Source organism: Lampetra fluviatilis, chromosome 71 (assembly GCF_964198595.1).
Source record: "Lampetra fluviatilis chromosome 71, kcLamFluv1.1, whole genome shotgun sequence".
Classification (NCBI taxonomy): Eukaryota; Metazoa; Chordata; class Hyperoartia; order Petromyzontiformes; family Petromyzontidae; genus Lampetra; species Lampetra fluviatilis.
In genome coordinates, this window is record NC_136345.1 from 4,617,836 (window position 1) to 4,639,561 (window position 21,726).

The 21,726-nt window shown below is 53.4% G+C and overlaps 2 protein-coding genes across 4 annotated transcripts in view; both read left to right on the plus strand.

Annotated features, from left to right (window-relative positions):
* Nucleotides 1-359, plus strand: part of SLC13A2 (solute carrier family 13 member 2) — a 38,516-nt gene extending 38,157 nt beyond the window's left edge. The window contains exon 13 of the mRNA XM_078883553.1: nt 1-359. This exon is cut by the window's left edge and continues 1,288 nt beyond it. The gene's annotated coding sequence lies outside the window, so the exon portion shown is untranslated.
* A 4,670-nt stretch (nt 360-5,029) lies between these two features.
* The window catches only part of KAT8 (lysine acetyltransferase 8), a 32,605-nt gene continuing 15,908 nt past the window's right edge, over nt 5,030-21,726 (plus strand). Inside the window, exons 1-5 of one of the 3 annotated variants that reach the window (XM_078883544.1) lie at nt 5,030-5,275; nt 5,306-5,371; nt 17,844-17,918; nt 19,758-19,978; nt 21,540-21,593. In XM_078883544.1, the coding sequence (XP_078739670.1) occupies nt 5,038-5,275; nt 5,306-5,371; nt 17,844-17,918; nt 19,758-19,978; nt 21,540-21,593 (654 nt within the window). In that variant the 5' untranslated portion in view covers nt 5,030-5,037. Of the gene's footprint in view, nt 5,372-17,843; nt 17,919-19,757; nt 19,979-21,539; nt 21,594-21,726 lie in introns of all 3 variants that reach the window. The other 2 variants (XM_078883543.1, XM_078883545.1) reach the window with 2 other exon arrangements.

Sequence of the window (21,726 nt, forward strand, 5' to 3'; positions counted from 1 at the left end):
TTCAGCCTGGACACCTTCCCCAGCTGGGCAAACCACACCGCCTGATTACCACCATCACCACCATCACCACCATCACCACCAGCACCATCAACATCACCACCATCACCACCACCATCATCACCATCATCAACACGTGGGGCAGAGCCATGTTCAGCCTGGACACCTTCCCCAGCTGGGCAAACCACACCGCCTGATTACCACCATCACCACCATCACCACCATCACCACCAGCACCATCAACATCACCACCATCACCACCATCACCACCATCACCACCATCACCACCATCAACATCACCACCACCACCATCAACACCACCACCACCATCACCACCACCACCATCACCACCATCACCACCATCAACACCACCATCACCATCAACATCACCACCACCACCATCAACACCACCACCACCATCACCACCATCACCACCATCACCACCAGCACCATCAACATCATCACCATCATCACCATCAACACCACCACCACCACCATCACCACCACCACCACCATCATCACCATCACCACCACCATCAACACCATCACCACCACCATCACCACCATCACCACTATCACCACCACCACCATCATCACCACCATCACCACCATCACCACCATCATCATCACCACCATCACCACCACCATCACCACCACCATCACCACCATAATCACCACTACCATCACCACCATCACCATCATCACCATCATCACCATCATCACCACCATCACCTGGACCACCACACCGGCTTCTCTCTCTGCGTGTCTCTCTCTCTCGTGGGGAGTGATGATGGTGACAACAGCGTTGTCAGCTGAGGTCGTCGTGATTGCGTTCTTTTAAAATAAATAAACACATTTTAAAAAATCATGTTTGCGGTGTTTTTTTGTGTGAATATTGCGTCAACATCTATTAGACGTTTCGGTCACCGACCCTTCATCCATAATCCATGGCAGCAAAGCAGTGGGCAGACCATGGGGATGTGACGTTGATCTTCATCTAGCAGTGGATGGACCCTGGTCGTGGTGGTGATGATGATGATGATGATGGCACTGAGAGACAGAGAACACACGGAGGGTAGAGACATAACCACCATCACCATCACCAACCACCATCATCACCACCATCATCATCACCATCACCACCATCATCACCCCCAACTCCACCACCACCACCATCATCACCACCACCATCACCACCATCACCACCATCATCATCACCATCACCACCATCATCACCCCCAACTCCACCACCACCACCATCATCACCACCATCATCACCACCACCACCACCATCACCACCACCACCATCATCACCACCATCACCATCACCACCACCATCATCACCACCACCACCATCATCACCACCACCATCACCACCACCATCACCACCACCACCATCATCACCACCACCACCATCATCACCACCACCTCCACCATCACCACCACCAACATCACCACCACCAACTCCGCCACCACCATCATCACCACCACCATCACCACCACCATCACCACCACCACCACCATCACTACCACCACCATCATCACCACCACCTCCACCATCACCACCATCACCACCATCACCATCACCACCATCATCACCACCACCACCATCATCACCCCCAACTCCGCCACCACCATCACCACCACCACCATCACCACCACCATCATCATCACCACCACCATCACCACCACCATCACCACCACCATCGTCACCATCACCACAGTGATCTCCATACAGCAGTGGATATACCATGGTGATGGTGATCGTACTGATTAGAGATAACACGCAGGGTGAACGAAGAGGGTTCCCATGGTAAATTATAGGGGATCTCATGTTAAACTATAGGGTTCCCATGGTAAACTATAGGGGACCCATGTTAAACTATAGGGTCCTACTCCCCATGGTAAACTATAGGGTCCCACTCCCCATATTAAACTATAGGGTTCCCATATTAAACTATAGGGGTCCCATGTTAAACTATAGGGTCCCACTCCCCATGTTAAACTATAGGGTTCCCATATTAAACTATAAGGGTCCCATGTTAAACTATAGGGTCTCACTCCCCATGTTAAACTATAGGGTCCCACTCCCCATGTTAAACTATAGGGTCCCACTCCCCATGTTAAACTATAGGGTTCCCATGTTAAACTATAGGGTCCTACTCACCATGTTAAACTATAGGGTCCCACTCACCATGTTAAACTATAGGGTCCCACTCCCCATGTTAAACTATAGGGTCCCCATGTTAAACTATAGGGTTCCACTCCCCATGTTAAACTATAGGGTTCCACTCCCCATGTTAAACTATAGGGTCCCACTCCCCATGTTAAACTATAGGGTTCCACTCCCCATGTTAAACTATAGGGTCCCACTCCCCATGTTAAACTATAGGGTTCCACTCCCCATGTTAAACCATAGGGTTCCACTCCCCATGTTAAACTATAGGGTTCCACTCCCCATGTTAAACTATAGGGTCCCACTCCCCATGTTAAACTATAGGGTTCCACTCCCCATGTTAAACTATAGGGTTCCACTCCCCATGTTAAACTATAGGGTCCCACTCCCCATGTTAAACTATAGGGTTCCACTCCCCATGTTAAACTATAGGGTCCCACTCCCCATGTTAAACTATAGGGTTCCACTCCCCATGTTAAACTATAGGGTTCCACTCCCCATGTTAAACTATAGGGTCCCACTCCCCATGTTAAACTATAGGGTCCTACTCACCATGTTAAACTATAGGGTTCCACTCCCCATGTTAAACTATAGGGTCCCACTCCCCATGTTAAACTATAGGGTTCCACTCCCCATGTTAAACTATAGGGTCCCACTCCCCATGTTAAACTATAGGGTTCCACTCCCCATGTTAAACTATAGGGTCCCACTCCCCATGTTAAACTATAGGGTCCCACTCCCCATGTTAAACTATAGGGTTCCACTCCCCATGTTAAACTATAGGGTCCCACTCCCCATGTTAAACTATAGGGTTCCACTCCCCATGTTAAACTATAGGGTCCCACTCCCCATGTTAAACTATAGGGTCCTACTCACCATGTTAAACTATAGGGTTCCACTCCCCATGTTAAACTATAGGGTCCCACTCCCCATGTTAAACTATAGGGTCCTACTCACCATGTTAAACTATAGGGTTCCACTCCCCATGTTAAACTATAGGGTCCCACTCACCATGTTAAACTATAGGGTTCCACTCCCCATATTAAACTATAGGGTTCCACTCCCCATGGTAAACTATAGGGTCCCACTCCCCATGTTAAACTATAGGGTCCCACTCACCATGTTAAACTATAGGGTCCCACTCCCCATGTTAAACTATAGGGTCCCACTCCCCATGTTAAACTATAGGGTCCCCATGTTAAACTATAGGGTTCCACTCACCATGTTAAACTATAGGGTCCCACTCCCCATGTTAAACTATAGGGTCCCACTCACCATGTTAAACTATAGGGTCCCACTCCCCATGTTAAACTATAGGGTCCCACTCCCCATGTTAAACTATAGGGTCCCCATGTTAAACTATAGGGTTCCACTCACCATGTTAAACTATAGGGTCCCACTCCCCATGTTAAACTATAGGGTCCCACTCACCATGTTAAACTATAGGGTCCCACTCCCCATGTTAAACTATAGGGTCCCCATGTTAAACTATAGGGTCCCACTCACCATGTTAAACTATAGGGTCCCACTCCCCATGTTAAACTATAGGGTCCCACTCCCCATGTTAAACTATAGGGTCCCCATGTTAAACTATAGGGTTCCACTCACCATGTTAAACTATAGGGTCCCACTCCCCATGTTAAACTATAGGGTCCCACTCACCATGTTAAACTATAGGGTCCCACTCCTCATGTTAAACTATAGGGTTCCACTCCCCATGTTAAACTATAGGGTCCCACTCACCATGTTAAACTATAGGGTTCCACTCCCCATGTTAAACTATAGGGTTCCACTCACCATGTTAAACTATAGGGTCCCACTCCCCATGTTAAACTATAGGGTTCCACTCCCCATGTTAAACTATAGGGTCCCACTCCCCATGTTAAACTATAGGGTCCCACTCCCCATGTTAAACTATAGGGTCCCACTCACCATGTTAAACTATAGGGTTCCACTCCCCATGTTAAACTATAGGGTTCCACTCCCCATGTTAAACTATAGGGTCCCACTCACCATGTTAAACTATAGGGTTCCACTCACCATGTTAAACTATAGGGTTCCACTCCCCATGTTAAACTATAGGGTTCCACTCCCCATGTTAAACTATAGGGTCCTACTCCCCATGTTAAACTATAGGGTCCCACTCCCCATGTTAAACTATAGGGTTCCACTCCCCATGTTAAACTATAGGGTTCCACTCCCCATGTTAAACTATAGGGTCCTACTCCCCATGTTAAACTATAGGGTCCCACTCCCCATGTTAAACTATAGGGTCCCACTCCCCATGTTAAACTATAGGGTTCCACTCCCCATGTTAAACTATAGGGTTCCACTCCCCATGTTAAACTATAGGGTCCCACTCCCCATGTTAAACTATAGGGTTCCACTCCCCATGTTAAACTATAGGGTTCCACTCCCCATGTTAAACTATAGGGTCCCACTCACCATGTTAAACTATAGGGTTCCACTCCCCATGTTAAACTATAGGGTCCCACTCCCCATGTTAAACTATAGGGTTCCACTCCCCATGTTAAACTATAGGGTTCCACTCCCCATGTTAAACTATAGGGTCCCACTCCCCATGTTAAACTATAGGGTCCCACTCCCCATGTTAAACTATAGGGGTCCAACTCCCTATCGGGCACAACCCCCTTTGCCCCGCCCCCTTTCTCGCCCCGCCCCTCCAGCCACGCCCCGCCCCCTTAAACCACGCCTTCTACCTCGCCCCGCCCCTCCAGCCACGCCCGCCCCGCCCCCTTAAACCACGCCCCCCTCTCTCGCCCCGCCCCGCCCCCCTACCCCCCACACCAACATCCGGTTCCAGACAGAAGTCTGCGCGCGCGCTCACTCCCCCCCCCACCAATATGGCGGCCGTCTCTCTCTCCTCGGCCGCCACCACCACCACCACCACCTCAACCACAACAACAACCACCTCAACAACCTCCTCATCATCGTCCACCTCGTCAACATCGTCCACCACGTCGTCGTCGTCGTCGTCTACGGCGGCAGCGGCGGGAGCGACAGCGGCGGCTATGGCGGGAGACGCCGCGACTCCTGCGGTGATGGGGAGAGACGCTGAGGCTACGGGTGGTGGTGGTGGTGGTGGAGGTGGTGGAGGTGGTGGAGGTGGAGGAGAGGTGGAGACGAGGGTGGACGTCGGAGGAGTCTATCTGTGTCGGAGGGCTGACGGGGCTTGGCGTGAGTATTCGCGGTGTCGTGGTGGTGGTAGTGGTGGTGGTGGAGGTGTTGGTAGTGGTGAGGGTGGTGGAGGTGGTGGTGATGGGGATGGTGGTGATGGTGGTGGTGGAGGTGGTAGTGGTGGAGGTGATGGTGGAGGTGGTAGTGGTGGTAGTGGAGGAGGTGGTGGTGGTTGTGGTGGAGGTGGTAGTTGTGGAGGTGGTAGTGGTGGAGGTGGTGGTGGAGGTGGTGGTGGTGGTGATGGGGATGGTGGTGATGGTGGTGGTGGAGGTGCTGGTGGTGGAGGTGGTAGTGGTGGAGGTGGTGGTGGAGGTGGTAGTGGTGGTAGTGGAGGAGGTGGTGGTGGTTGTGGTGGAGGTGGTAGTTGTGGAGGTGGTAGTGGTGGAGGTGGTGGTGGAGGTGGTGGTGGTGGTGATGGGGATGGTGGTGATGGTGGTGGTGGAGGTGCTGGTGGTGGAGGTGGTAGTGGTGGAGGTGGTGGTGGAGGTGGTAGTGGTGGTAGTGGAGGAGGTGGTGGTGTTGGAGGTGGTGGTGTTGGAGGGGGTGGTGGAGGTGGTAGTGGTGGTGGTAGTGGTGGAGGTGGTGGTGATGGAGGTGGTGGTGGAGTTGGTTGAGGTCGTGGTGATGGTGGTGGTTGAGGTGGTGGTGGAGGAGGTGGTATACACCAGGCGAGGTAGTCAACATCTCAGGCGAGGTAGTCAACATCTCAACCCGGGGAGAGACACAGACTCCAAATGAACAGCAGGACCCACGACCTCCTGTAGACCAGGCGAGGTAGTCAACATCTCAGGCGAGGTAGTCAACATCTCAACCCGGGGAGAGACACAGACTCCAAATGAACAGCAGGACCCACGACCTCCTGTAGACCAGGCGAGGTAGTCAACATCTCAGGCGAGGTAGTCAACATCTCAACCTGGGGAGAGAGAGACACATACTCCAAATTAACAGCAGGACCCACGACCTCCTGTAGACCAGGCGAGGTAGTCAACATCTCAGGCGAGGTAGTCAACATCTCAGACGAGGTAGTCAACATCTCAACCCGGGGAGAGAGAGAGACACAGACTCCAAATTAACAGCAGGACCCACGACCTCCTGTAGACCAGGCGAGGTAGTCAACATCTCAGGCGAGATAGTCAACATCTCAACCTGGGGAGAGAGAGACACATACTCCAAATTAACAGCAGGACCCACGACCTCCTGTAGACCAGGCGAGGTAGTCAACATCTCAGGCGAGGTAGTCAACATCTCAGGCGAGATAGTCAACATCTCAACCCGGGGAGAGAGAGACACAGACTCCAAATTAACAGCAGGACCCACGACCTCCTGTAGACCAGGCGAGGTAGTCAACATCTCAGGCGAGGTAGTCAACATCTCAGGCGAGGTAGTCAACATCTCAGACGAGGTAGTCAACATCTCAACCCGGGGAGAGAGAGAGACACAGACTCCAAATTAACAGCAGGACCCACGACCTCCTGTAGACCAGGCGAGGTAGTCAACATCTCAGGCGAGATAGTCAACATCTCAACCCGGGGAGAGAGAGAGACACAGACTCCAAATTAACAGCAGGACCCACGACCTCCTGTAGACCAGGCGAGGTAGTCAACATCTCAGGCGAGGTAGTCAACATTTCAGGCGAGGTAGTCAACATCTCAGGCGAGGTAGTCAACATCTCAACCCGGGGAGAGAGAGAGACACAGACTCCAAATTAACAGCATGACCCACGACCTCCTGTAGACCAGGCGAGGTAGTCAACATCTCAGGCGAGGTAGTCAACATCTCAGGCGAGGTAGTCAACATTTCAGGCGAGGTAGTCAACATCTCAGGCGAGGTAGTCAACATCTCAACCCGGGGAGAGAGAGAGACACAGACTCCAAATTAACAGCATGACCCACGACCTCCTGTAGACCAGGCGAGGTAGTCAACATCTCAGGCGAGGTAGTCAACATCTCAGGCGAGGTAGTCAACATCTCAGGCGAGGTAGTCAACATCTCAGGCGAGTGTAGATGTGGTCGCAAATACCGTGTTGTCGTGGCATATCTTCAGAAAGGTGAGCGACTCGATGAGGTGTAGGAGCCGTTCTTGTCTCGCAGTCCGTTAAAGGCTCTAACAGATGTGTGTGGAAACCAGAGGTGTGGACTCGAGTCATGTGACTTGGACTCGAGTCAGACTCGAGTCATGAATTTGATGACTTGCGACTCGACTTGGACTTGCATAACAATGACTTTGTCCCACCTCTGAGGTGTGGACTCGAGTCATGTGACTTGGACTCGAGTCAGACTCGAGTCATGAATTTGATGACTTGCGACTCGACTTGGACTTGCATAACAATGACTTTGTCCCACCTCTGAGATGTGGACTCGAGTCATGTGACTTGGACTCGAGTCAGACTCGAGTCATGAATTTGATGACTTGCGACTCGACTTGGACTTGCATAACAATGACTTTGTCCCACCTCTGGTGTATAGTGTAGTGTATAGTGTAGTGTGTAGTGTATAGTGTAGTGTAATAGTGTAGTGTATAGTGTAGTGTATAGTGTAGTATGTAGTGTATAGTGTATAGTAGTGTATAGTGTAGTGTATAGTGTAGTGTATAGTGTAGCAGAGGTGTGGACTCGAGTCATGTGACTTGGACTCGAGTCAGACTCGAGTCATGAATTTGATGACTTGCGACTCGACTTGGACTTGCATAACAATGACTTTGTCCCACCTATGAGATGTGGACTCGAGTCATGTGACTTGGACTCGAGTCAGACTCGAGTCATGAATTTGATGACTTGCGACTCGACTTGGACTTGCATAACAATGACTTTGTCCCACCTCTGAGATGTGGACTCGAGTCATGTGACTTGGACTCGAGTCAGACTCGAGTCATGAATTTGATGACTTGCGACTCGACTTGGACTTGCATAACAATGACTTTGTCCCACCTCTGGTGTATAGTGTAGTGTATAGTGTAGTGTGTAGTGTAGTAGTGTAGTGTATAGTGTAGTGTAATAGTGTAGTGTATAGTGTAGTGTATAGTGTAGTATGTAGTGTATAGTGTATAGTAGTGTATAGTGTAGTGTATAGTGTAGTGTATAGTGTAGTGTAATAGTGTAGCAGAGGTGTGGACTCGAGTCATGTGACTTGGACTCGAGTCAGACTCGAGTCATGAATTTGATGACTTGCGACTCGACTTGGACTTGCATAACAATGACTTTGTCCCACCTCTGAGGTGTGGACTCGAGTCATGTGACTTGGACTCGAGTCAGACTCGAGTCATGAATTTGATGACTTGCGACTCGACTTGGACTTGCATAACAATGACTTTGTCCCACCTATGAGATGTGGACTCGAGTCATGTGACTTGGACTCGAGTCAAACTCGAGTCATGAATTTGATGACTTGCGACTCGACTTGGACTTGCATAACAATGACTTTGTCCCACCTCTGAGGTGTGGACTCGAGTCATGTGACTTGGACTCGAGTCAGACTCGAGTCATGAATTTGATGACTTGCGACTCGACTTGGACTTGCATAACAATGACTTTGTCCCACCTCTGGTGTATAGTGTAGTGTATAGTGTAGTGTAGTGTGTAGTGTAGTAGTGTAGTGTATAGTGTAGTGTAATAGTGTAGTGTATAGTGTAGTAGTGTAGTGTATAGTGTAGTGTAATAGTGTAGTGTATAGTGTAGTGTATAGTGTAGTATATAGTATAGTGTATAGTGTAGTGTATAGTGTAGTGTAGTGTGTAGTGTGTAGTGTAGTAGTGTAGTGTATAGTGTAGTGTAATAGTGTAGTGTATAGTGTAGTAGTGTAGTGTATAGTGTAGTGTAATAGTGTAGTGTATAGTGTAGTGTAATAGTGTAGTGTATAGTGTAGTGTATAGTGTAGTGTATAGTGTAGTGTGTAGTGTAGTAGTGTAGTGTATAGTGTAGTGTAATAGTGTAGTGTATAGTGTAGTGTATAGTGTAGTATATAGTATAGTGTAGTGTATAGTGTATAGTAGTGTATAGTGTAGTGTATAGTGTAGTGTAATAGTGTAGCAGAGGTGTGGACTCGAGTCATGTGACTTGGACTCGAGTCAGACTCGAGTCATGAATTTGATGACTTGCGACTCGACTTGGACTTGCATAACAATGACTTTGTCCCACCTCTGGTGTATAGTGTAGTGTATAGTGTAGTGTGTAGTGTAGTAGTGTAGTGTATAGTGTAGTGTAATAGTGTAGTGTATAGTGTAGTATATAGTATAGTGTAGTGTATAGTGTATAGTAGTGTATAGTGTAGTGTAGTGTATAGTGTAGTGTAATAGTGTAGCAGAGGTGTGGACTCGAGTCATGTGACTTGGACTCGAGTCAGACTCGAGTCATGAATTTGATGACTTGCGACTCGACTTGGACTTGCATAACAATGACTTTGTCCCACCTCTGGTGTATAGTGTAGTGTATAGTGTAGTGTGTAGTGTAGTAGTGTAGTGTATAGTGTAGTGTAATAGTGTAGTGTATAGTGTAGTGTATAGTGTAGTATATAGTGTAGTGTATAGTGTATAGTAGTGTATAGTGTAGTGTATAGTGTAGTGTAATAGTGTAGCAGAGGTGTGGACTCGAGTCATGTGACTTGGACTCGAGTCAGACTCGAGTCATGAATTTGATGACTTGCGACTCGACTTGGACTTGCATAACAATGACTTTGTCCCACCTCTGGTGTATAGTGTAGTGTATAGTGTAGTGTGTAGTGTAGTGTATAGTGTAGTGTAATAGTGTAGTGTAGTGTATAGTGTAGTATATAGTATAGTGTAGTGTATAGTGTATAGTAGTGTATAGTGTAGTGTATAGTGTAGTGTAATAGTGTAGCAGAGGTGTGGACTCGAGTCATGTGACTTGGACTCGAGTCAGACTCGAGTCATGAATTTGATGACTTGCGACTCGACTTGGACTTGCATAACAATGACTTTGTCCCACCTCTGAGATGTGGACTCGAGTCATGTGACTTGGACTCGAGTCAGACTCGAGTCATGAATTTGATGACTTGCGACTCGACTTGGACTTGCATAACAATGACTTTGTCCCACCTCTGAGATGTGGACTCGAGTCATGTGACTTGGACTCGAGTCAGACTCGAGTCATGAATTTGATGACTTGCGACTCGACTTGGACTTGCATAACAATGACTTTGTCCCACCTCTGAGATGTGGACTCGAGTCATGTGACTTGGACTCGAGTCAGACTCGAGTCATGAATTTGATGACTTGCGACTCGACTTGGACTTGCATAACAATGACTTTGTCCCACCTCTGAGATGTGGACTCGAGTCATGTGACTTGGACTCGAGTCAGACTCGAGTCATGAATTTGATGACTTGCGACTCGACTTGGACTTGCATAACAATGACTTTGTCCCACCTCTGAGATGTGGACTCGAGTCATGTGACTTGGACTCGAGTCAGACTCGAGTCATGAATTTGATGACTTGCGACTCGACTTGGACTTGCATAACAATGACTTTGTCCCACCTCTGAGATGTGGACTCGAGTCATGTGACTTGGACTCGAGTCAGACTCGAGTCATGAATTTGATGACTTGCGACTCGACTTGGACTTGCATAACAATGACTTTGTCCCACCTCTGAGATGTGGACTCGAGTCATGTGACTTGGACTCGAGTCAGACTCGAGTCATGAATTTGATGACTTGCGACTCGACTTGGACTTGCATAACAATGACTTTGTCCCACCTCTGAGATGTGGACTCGAGTCATGTGACTTGGACTCGAGTCAGACTCGAGTCATGAATTTGATGACTTGCGACTCGACTTGGACTTGCATAACAATGACTTTGTCCCACCTCTGGTGGAAACCCTCCCCGTAGCGGCGGGTCCAGTCTTCATTTGAAGCTTTCGTGACTGCCGGTCGTTCCACCCGATGAGGATTGCTTGTGTGTTGCGATCGAAACGTCGTGATTTGTTGTGTTTGTCTACCTACGTGGACTTTAGCGAAAGATCCAAAGGGTATCGATCCCTGCAGTCACTGAAGCTTCGAATCACATGTTTATTGTTTTGATGGTACTGAGGTGGAACCGCGCTACCCTGGGTCTGGGTGTTACCATGGGTGTTACCATGGGTGTTACCATGGGTGTTAGCATGGGTGTTAGCATGGGTGATAGCATGGGTGTTACCATGGGTGTTACCATGGGTGTTACCATGGGTGATAGCATGGGTGTTACCATGGGTGTTACCATGGGTGTTACCATGGGTGTTACCATGGGTGTTAGCATGGGTGTTACCATGGGTGTTACCATGGGTGTTACCATGGGTGTTACCATGGGTGTTACCATGGGTGTTACCATGGGTGATACCATGGGTGTTACCATGGGTGATACCATGGGTGTTACCATGGGTGTTACCATGGGTGTTACCATGGGTGATAGCATGGGTGTTACCATGGGTGTTACCATGGGTGTTACCATGGGTGTTAGCATGGGTGTTACCATGGGTGTTACCATGGGTGATAGCATGGGTGATACCATGGGTGTTACCATGGGTGTTACCATGGGTGTTACCATGGGTGTTACCATGGGTGATAGCATGGGTGTTACCATGGGTGATAGCATGGGTGTTACCATGGGTGTTACCATGGGTGATAGCATGGGTGTTACCATGGGTGATAGCATGGGTGTTACCATGGGTGTTACCATGGGTGTTACCATGGGTGTTACCATGGGTGATACCATGGGTGTTACCATGGGTGTTACCATGGGTGATACCATGGGTGTTACCATGGGTGATACCATGGGTGTTACCATGGGTGATAGCATGGATGTTACCATGGGTGTTACCATGGGTGTTACCATGGGTGTTACCATGGGTGATACCATGGGTGTTACCATGGGTGTTACCATGGGTGATAGCATGGGTGTTAGCATGGGTGTTACCATGGGTGTTACCATGGGTGATAGCATGGGTGTTACCATGGGTGTTACCATGGGTGTTACCATGGGTGTTACCATGGGTGATACCATGGGTGATAGCATGGGTGATAGCATGGGTGTTACCATGGGTGTTACCATGGGTGTTACCATGGGTGTTACCATGGGTGTTACCATGGGTGTTACCATGGGTGTTACCATGGGTGATAGCATGGGTGTTACCATGGGTGTTACCATGGGTGTTACCATGGGTGTTACCATGGGTGTTACCATGGGTGTTACCATGGGTGTTACCATGGGTGTTACCATGGGTGATAGCATGGGTGTTACCATGGGTGATACCATGGGTGATACCATGGGTGTTACCATGGGTGTTACCATGGGTGTTACCATGGGTGATAGCATGGGTGTTACCATGGGTGTTACCATGGGTGTTACCATGGGTGTTACCATGGGTGATACCATGGGTGTTACCATGGGTGATAGCATGGGTGTTACCATGGGTGTTACCATGGGTGATAGCATGGGTGTTACCATGGGTGATACCATGGGTGATACCATGGGTGTTACCATGGGTGTTACCATGGGTGTTACCATGGGTGTTACCATGGGTGATAGCATGGGTGTTACCATGGGTGATACCATGGGTGATACCATGGGTGTTACCATGGGTGTTACCATGGGTGATACCATGGGTGTTACCATGGGTGTTACCATGGGTGTTACCATGGGTGATACCATGGGTGTTACCATGGGTGATACCATGGGTGTTACCATGGGTGTTACCATGGGTGTTACCATGGGTGATACCATGGGTGTTACCATGGGTGTTACCATGGGTGTTACCATGGGTGATAGCATGGGTGTTACCATGGGTGTTACCATGGGTGTTACCATGGGTGTTACCATGGGTGTTACCATGGGTGATAGCAGCTCACACGCGTGTCCGCATGTGTGTCTCCCCGTGTCTCTCTGTCTCCCCCGTGTGTCCACCCCCCCCACCCCGTGTCTCTCTGTCTCCCCATGTCTCCCCGTGTGTCTCACCGTGTGTCTCTGTCTCCCCGTGTGTCTCACCGTGTGTCTCACCGTGTGTCTCACCGTGTGTCTCACCGTGTCTCTGTCTCACCGTGTGTCTCACCGTGTGTCTCACCGTGTGTCTCACCGTGTGTCTCTCCGTGTGTCTCTGTCTCACCGTGTGTCTCACCGTGTGTCTCACCTTGTGTCTCACCGTGTGTCTCACCGTGTGTCTCCCCGTGTGTCTTACCGTGTGTCTCACCGTGTGTCTCTGTCTCACCGTGTGTCTCACCGTGTGTCTCCATGTGTCTCACCGTGTGTCTCACCGTGTGTCTCCGTGTATCTCTGTCTCACCGTGTGTCTCACCGTGTGTCTCACCGTGTGTCTCACCGTGTGTCTCACCGTGTGTCTCTCCGTGTGTCTCTGTCTCACCGTGTGTCTCACCGTGTGTCTCTCCGTGTGTCTCTGTCTCACCGTGTGTCTCTCCGTGTGTCTCTCCGTGTGTCTCACCGTGTGTCTCCCCGTGTGTCTCTCCGTGTGTCTCACCGTGTGTCTCACCGTGTCTCACCGTGTATCTCACCGTGTGTCTCTCCGTGTGTCTCTGTCTCACCGTGTGTCTCTCCGTGTGTGTCTCCGTGTGTCTCTCCGTGTGTCTCTGTCTCACCGTGTCTCCCCGTGTGTCTCACCGTGTGTCTCCGTGTGTGTCTCCGTGTGTCTCACCGTGTGTCTCTCCGTGTGTCTCTCCGTGTGTGTCTCCGTGTGTCTCTCCGTGTGTCTCTCCGTGTGTGTCTCCGTGTGTCTCTGTCTCTCCGTGTGTCTCTCCGTGTGTGTCTCCGTGTGTCTCTCCGTGTGTCTCTCCGTGTGTGTCTCCGTGTGTCTCTCCGTGTGTCTCACCGTGTGTCTCTGTCTCTCCGTGTGTCTCTCCGTGTGTCTCTGTCTCTCCGTGTGTCTCACCGTGTGTCTCTCCGTGTGTCTCTGTCTCACCGTGTGTCTCTCCGTGTGTGTCTCCGTGTGTCTCTCCGTGTGTCTCTGTCTCACCGTGTCTCCCCGTGTGTCTCACCGTGTGTCTCCGTGTGTGTCTCCGTGTGTCTCACCGTGTGTCTCTCCGTGTGTCTCTCCGTGTGTGTCTCCGTGTGTCTCTCCGTGTGTCTCTTCGTGTGTGTCTCCGTGTGTCTCTCCGTGTGTCTCACCGTGTGTCTCTGTCTCTCCGTGTGTCTCTCCGTGTGTCTCTGTCTCTCCGTGTGTCTCACCGTGTGTCTCTCCGTGTGTGTCTCCGTGTGTGTCTCCGTGTGTCTCACCGTGTGTCTCTCCGTGTGTGTCTCCGTGTGTCTCTCCGTGTGTCTCTCCGTGTGTGTCTCCGTGTGTCTCTCCGTGTGTGTCTCCGTGTGTCTCTGTCTCTCCGTGTGTCTCTCCGTGTGTGTCTCCGTGTGTCTCTCCGTGTGTCTCTCCGTGTGTGTCTCCGTGTGTCTCTCCGTGTGTCTCACCGTGTGTCTCTGTCTCTCCGTGTGTCTCTCCGTGTGTCTCTGTCTCTCCGTGTGTCTCACCGTGTGTCTCTCCGTGTGTCTCTGTCTCACCGTGTGTCTCTCCGTGTGTGTCTCCGTGTGTCTCTCCGTGTGTCTCTGTCTCACCGTGTCTCCCCGTGTGTCTCACCGTGTGTCTCCGTGTGTGTCTCCGTGTGTCTCACCGTGTGTCTCTCCGTGTGTCTCTCCGTGTGTGTCTCCGTGTGTCTCTCCGTGTGTCTCTTCGTGTGTGTCTCCGTGTGTCTCTCCGTGTGTCTCACCGTGTGTCTCTGTCTCTCCGTGTGTCTCTCCGTGTGTCTCTGTCTCACCGTGTGTCTCTCCGTGTGTCTCTGTCTCACCGTGTGTCTCACCGTGTGTCTCACCTTGTGTCTCACCGTGTGTCTCACCGTGTGTCTCCCCGTGTGTCTTACCGTGTGTCTCACCGTGTGTCTCTGTCTCACCGTGTGTCTCACCGTGTGTCTCCATGTGTCTCACCGTGTGTCTCACCGTGTGTCTCCGTGTATCTCTGTCTCACCGTGTGTCTCACCGTGTCTCACCGTGTGTCTCACCGTGTGTCTCACCGTGTGTCTCTCCGTGTGTCTCTGTCTCACCGTGTGTCTCACCGTGTGTCTCTCCGTGTGTCTCTGTCTCACCGTGTGTCTCTCCGTGTGTCTCTCCGTGTGTCTCACCGTGTGTCTCCCCGTGTGTCTCTCCGTGTGTCTCACCGTGTGTCTCACCGTGTCTCACCGTGTATCTCACCGTGTGTCTCTCCGTGTGTCTCTGTCTCACCGTGTGTCTCTCCGTGTGTGTCTCCGTGTGTCTCTCCGTGTGTCTCTGTCTCACCGTGTCTCCCCGTGTGTCTCACCGTGTGTCTCCGTGTGTGTCTCCGTGTGTCTCACCGTGTGTCTCTCCGTGTGTCTCTCCGTGTGTGTCTCCGTGTGTCTCTCCGTGTGTCTCTCCGTGTGTGTCTCCGTGTGTCTCTGTCTCTCCGTGTGTCTCTCCGTGTGTGTCTCCGTGTGTCTCTCCGTGTGTCTCTCCGTGTGTGTCTCCGTGTGTCTCTCCGTGTGTCTCACCGTGTGTCTCTGTCTCTCCGTGTGTCTCTCCGTGTGTCTCTGTCTCTCCGTGTGTCTCACCGTGTGTCTCTCCGTGTGTCTCTGTCTCACCGTGTGTCTCTCCGTGTGTGTCTCCGTGTGTCTCTCCGTGTGTCTCTGTCTCACCGTGTCTCCCCGTGTGTCTCACCGTGTGTCTCCGTGTGTGTCTCACCGTGTGTCTCTCCGTGTGTCTCTCCGTGTGTGTCTCCGTGTGTCTCTCCGTGTGTCTCTTCGTGTGTGTCTCCGTGTGTCTCTCCGTGTGTCTCACCGTGTGTCTCTGTCTCTCCGTGTGTCTCTCCGTGTGTCTCTGTCTCTCCGTGTGTCTCACCGTGTGTCTCTCCGTGTGTGTCTCCGTGTGTGTCTCCGTGTGTCTCACCGTGTGTCTCTCCGTGTGTGTCTCCGTGTGTCTCTCCGTGTGTCTCTCCGTGTGTGTCTCCGTGTGTCTCTCCGTGTGTGTCTCCGTGTGTCTCTGTCTCTCCGTGTGTCTCTCCGTGTGTGTCTCCGTGTGTCTCTCCGTGTGTCTCTCCGTGTGTGTCTCCGTGTGTCTCTCCGTGTGTCTCACCGTGTGTCTCTGTCTCTCCGTGTGTCTCTCCGTGTGTCTCTGTCTCTCCGTGTGTCTCACCGTGTGTCTCTCCGTGTGTCTCTGTCTCACCGTGTGTCTCTCCGTGTGTGTCTCCGTGTGTCTCTCCGTGTGTCTCTGTCTCACCGTGTCTCCCCGTGTGTCTCACCGTGTGTCTCCGTGTGTGTCTCCGTGTGTCTCACCGTGTGTCTCTCCGTGTGTCTCTCCGTGTGTCTCTCCGTGTGTCTCTCCGTGTGTGTCTCCGTGTGTCTCTCCGTGTGTCTCACCGTGTGTCTCTGTCTCTCCGTGTGTCTCTCCGTGTGTCTCTGTCTCTCCGTGTGTCTCACCGTGTGTCTCTCCGTGTGTGTCTCCGTGTGTGTCTCCGTGTGTCTCACCGTGTGTCTCTCCGTGTGTGTCTCCGTGTGTCTCTCCGTGTGTCTCTCCGTGTGTGTCTCCGTGTGTCTCTCCGTGTGTCTCTCCGTGTGTGTCTCCGTGTGTCTCTCCGTGTGTCTCACCGTGTGTCTCTGTCTCTCCGTGTGTCTCACCGTGTGTCTCTGTCTCTCCGTGTGTCTCACCGTGTGTCTCACCGTGTGTCTCTGTCTCTCCGTGTGTCTCACCGTGTGTCTCTGTCTCTCCGTGTGTCTCTCCGTGTGTGTCTCCGTGTGTCTCTCCGTGTGTCTCTCCGTGTGTCTCACCGTGTGTCTCTGTCTCTCCGTGTGTCTCACCGTGTGTCTCTGTCTCTCCGTGTGTCTCTCCGTGTGTCTCACCGTGTGTCTCTCCGTGTGTGTCTCCGTGTGTCTCTCCGTGTGTCTCTGTCTCACCGTGTCTCCCCGTGTGTCTCACCGTGTGTCTCCGTGTGTGTCTCCGTGTGTCTCACCGTGTGTCTCTCCGTGTGTCTCTCCGTGTGTGTCTCCGTGTGTGTCTCCGTGTGTCTCTCCGTGTGTCTCTCCGTGTGTCTCACCGTGTGTCTCTGTCTCTCCGTGTGTCTCACCGTGTGTCTCTGTCTCTCCGTGTGTCTCTCCGTGTGTCTCACCGTGTGTCTCTCCGTGTGTGTCTCCGTGTGTCTCTCCGTGTGTCTCTGTCTCACCGTGTCTCCCCGTGTGTCTCACCGTGTGTCTCCGTGTGTGTCTCCGTGTGTCTCACCGTGTGTCTCTCCGTGTGTCTCTCCGTGTGTGTCTCCGTGTGTCTCTCCGTGTGTGTCTCCGTGTGTCTCTCCGTGTGTCTCTCCGTGTGTGTCTCCGTGTGTCTCTCCGTGTGTGTCTCCGTGTGTCTCTCCGTGTGTCTCTCCGTGTGTGTCTCCGTGTGTCTCTCCGTGTGTCTCTCCGTGTGTCTCTCCGTGTGTCTCTCCGTGTGTCTCTCCGTGTGTCTCACCGTGTGTCTCTGTCTCTCCGTGTCTCCGTGTGTCTCCAGACTCGGCGGAGGTGATCCAGAAGCGAGTGAATGAGCAGGAGGAGAGGGACGAGTTTTACGTCCACTACGTGGGATGTGAGTCCATCGCCCGCTGGCTCACTCGCTCGTTCACTCGCTCGCTCACTCTCGCTCACTCACTCACTCGTTCACTCACCCACCCACTCGTTCACTCACCACTCACCCCCTCACCCACCCACTCACTCACCCACCCACTCACCCACCCACTCATTCACCCACTCACCCCTCACCCACTCACTCACCCACTCATTCACCCACTCACCCCTCACCCACCCACTCACTCACCCACTCACCCACCCACTCATTCACCCACTCACCCCTCACCCACTCACTCACTCACGCACCCACTCACTCACCCACTCACACACCCGCTCACCCACCCACTCACCGACCCACTCGCTCACCCACCCACTCACCGACCCACCCGCTCACCCACCCACTCACCGACCCACCCACTCACCCACCCACTCATTCACCCACCCACCCACTCACCCACCCACTCACCCACTCGCCCACCCGCTCACCCACCCACTCACCCACTCACTCACCTGCTCACTCACCCACTCACCCACCCACTCACTCACCCACTCACTCACCTACTCACCCACTCATTCACTCACCCATCCACTCATTCACTCACCCATCCACTCACCCACCCACTCGCTCACCCACTCACCCACTCACCCACTAATTCACTCACCCACCCACTCACCCACCCACTCACCCACCCGCTCACTCACCCACTCACCCACCCACCCCTCACCCGCTCACCCACTCACCCACTCACTCACCCACTCACCCACCCACTCACTCACCCACCACTCACTCACTCACTCACCCACTCACCCACTCACTCACCCACTCACCCACCCACCCACCCACTCACCCACTCACTCACTCACCCACCACTCACTCACTCACCCACTCACCCACCCACCCACTCACTCACCTACTCACTCACCCACCCACCCACTCACTCACTCACTCACCCACTCACCCACCCACTCACTCACCCACCACCCACTGATTCACTCACTCACCCACCCACCCACCCACTCACCCACCCACCCACTCACCCACCCACCCACCCACTCACCCACTCACTCACTCACTCACCCACCACTCACTCACTCACCCACTCACCCACCCACCCACTCACTCACCCACTCACCCACCCACTCACCCACCCACTCACTCACCCACCCACTCACTCACTCACCCACCCACCCACTCACTTACCCACCACTCACTCATTCACTCACTCACCCACCCACCCACTCACTCACCCACCCACCCACCCACTCACTCACTCACCCACCACTCACTCACTCACTCACCCACTCACCCACCCACTCACTCACTCACCCACCCACCCACTCACCCACCCACTCACTCACCCACTCACTCACTCACCCACTCACCCACCCACTCACTCACTCACCCGCTCACCCACTCACTCACTCACCCACTCACCCACCCACTCACCCTCCCACCCACTCACCTACTCACTCACCCACTCACCCACCCACTCACCGACCCACCCACCTACTCACCCACTCACCGACCCACCCACCTACTCACCCACTCACCGACCCACTCACTCACCCACCCACTCACCCACCCACTCACCGACCCACCCACCTACTCACCCACTCACCCACCCACTCACCCACCCACTCACCCACTCACCCACTCACCGACCCACCCACTTACCTACTCACTCAACCACTCACCCACCCACTCACCAACCCACTCACCTACTCACTCACTCACCCACCCACCCACTCACCCACCCACCCACCCACTCACTCACCCACCCACCCACTCACTCACCCACCCACCCACCCACCCACTCACTCACTCACCCACCCACCCACCCACCCCCTCTCCCCGTAGTCAACCGCCGTCTGGACGAGTGGGTGGGCAAGGACCGCCTGGCGCTCACCCAGACGCTGAAGGAGGCTGCGCAGCAAAAGAGCGCCGGCGGGGGTGGCACTGGTGGTACCGGCGGCACCGGCGGTGAGCGCCACCCGGGGGAGCGCTCGGAGCCGGCGGGCGAGCGCAAGATCACCCGCAACCAGAAGCGCAAACATGACGAGATCAACCACGTGCAGAAGGTTGGCGCGGGGCGGCGGAGACTACAGCTCGCTCAGCCGCTCGCTCGCTCTCTCGCTCGGCCATTCGCTCACTTGCTCAGCCGCTCACTCACCCGATCGCTCACCGGCTCGCTCACTCGCTCTCTCGCTCGCTCACCCGCTCACTCCAGCGCTCCCTCGCTCAGCCGCTCGCTCACCCACTTGCTCGGTCGCTCGCTCGCTTACTCAGCCGCTCGCTCACTCACCCGATCGCTCACCCGCTAATTCAAGCACTCCCTCACTCAGCCGCTCGCTCACTCACTCGCTTAGCAGCTCACTCACTCACCCGCTCGCTCAGCTGCTCATTCACTCGCTCAATCAGGCGCTCACTCACCCGCTCGCTCAGCCACTCGCTCACTCAGCCGCTCACTCACCCGCTCGCTCAGCCACTCGCTCACTCAGCCGCTCACTCACCCGCTCACTCAGCCACTCGCTCACTCAGCCGCTCACTCACCCGCTCGCTCAGCCACTCGCTCAATCAGGCGCTCACTCACCCGCTCGCTCAGCCACTCGCTCACTCAGCCGCTCACTCACCCGCTCACTCAGCCACTCGCTCACTCAGCCGCTCACTCACCCGCTCACTCAGCCACTCGCTCACTTAGCCGCTCACTCACCCGCTCGCTCAGCCACTCGCTCAATCAGGCGCTCACTCACCCGCTCGCTCAGCCACTCGCTCACTCAGCCGCTCACTCACCCGCTCACTCAGCCGCTCGCTCGCTCGGCTACTCATTCAGCCGCTCACTCACTCGCTCAGCCCCTTGGTTCGCTCAGCCGCTTGCTCACTCAACCGTCTGCTCACCTGCTCATTCAGCCGCTCCCACGCTCAGCCACTCGCTCGCTCACCCGCTCGTTCAGCCGCTCGCTCACTCAGCCGCTCGCTCACTCACTCGCTTAGCTGCTCGCTCACTCGCTCACCCGCTCGCTCAGGCGCTCCCTCACTCAGCCGCTCACTTGCTCACCCGCTCGCTCCCTCACTCAGCCGCTCACTTGCTCACCCGCTCGCTCGCTCACTCAGCCGCTCACTTGCTCACCCGCTCGCTCGCTCAACCACTCAGCCGCTCACTTGCTCACCCGCTCGCTCGCTCAACCACTCAGCCGCTCACTCAGCCGCTCACTCAGCCGCTCGGTCGCTCACCCGTTCACCCGCTTGTTGTCGAGTGATGATGACGATGGTGGTGATGGAGGCAGTGATGGCGATGGTGATGATGGTGGTGGTGGTGATGGCGATGGTGATGATGGTGGTGGTGATGATGGTGGTGGTGATGTTGGTGGTGGTGGTGATGGCGATGATGATGGTGGTGATGATGATGGTGGTGGTGGTGGTGGTGATGTTGGTGGTGATGATGGCGATGGTGGTGGTGGTGGTGGTGGTGATGTTGATGGCGATGGTGATGATGGTGGTGGTGATGTTGGTGGTGATGATGGCGATGGTGGTGATGATGGTGGTGGTGATGTTGGTGGTGGTGGTGGTGGTGATGGCGATGGTGATGACGATGTTGGTGGTGGTGATGTTGATGGTGGTGATGTTTTTCTGTGTGTCCAGACCTACGCCGAGATGGACCCCACGACAGCCGCCTTGGAGAAAGAGCATGAAGCGGTGGGTACACGACGGCCACGTGGGTGGGTGGGGTTCACGACGGCCACGTGGGTGGGTGGGTTGGTGGGTGGGTGGGTGGGGTTCACGACGGCCACGTGGGTGGGTGGGGTTCACGATGTCCGTGTCACTGGGT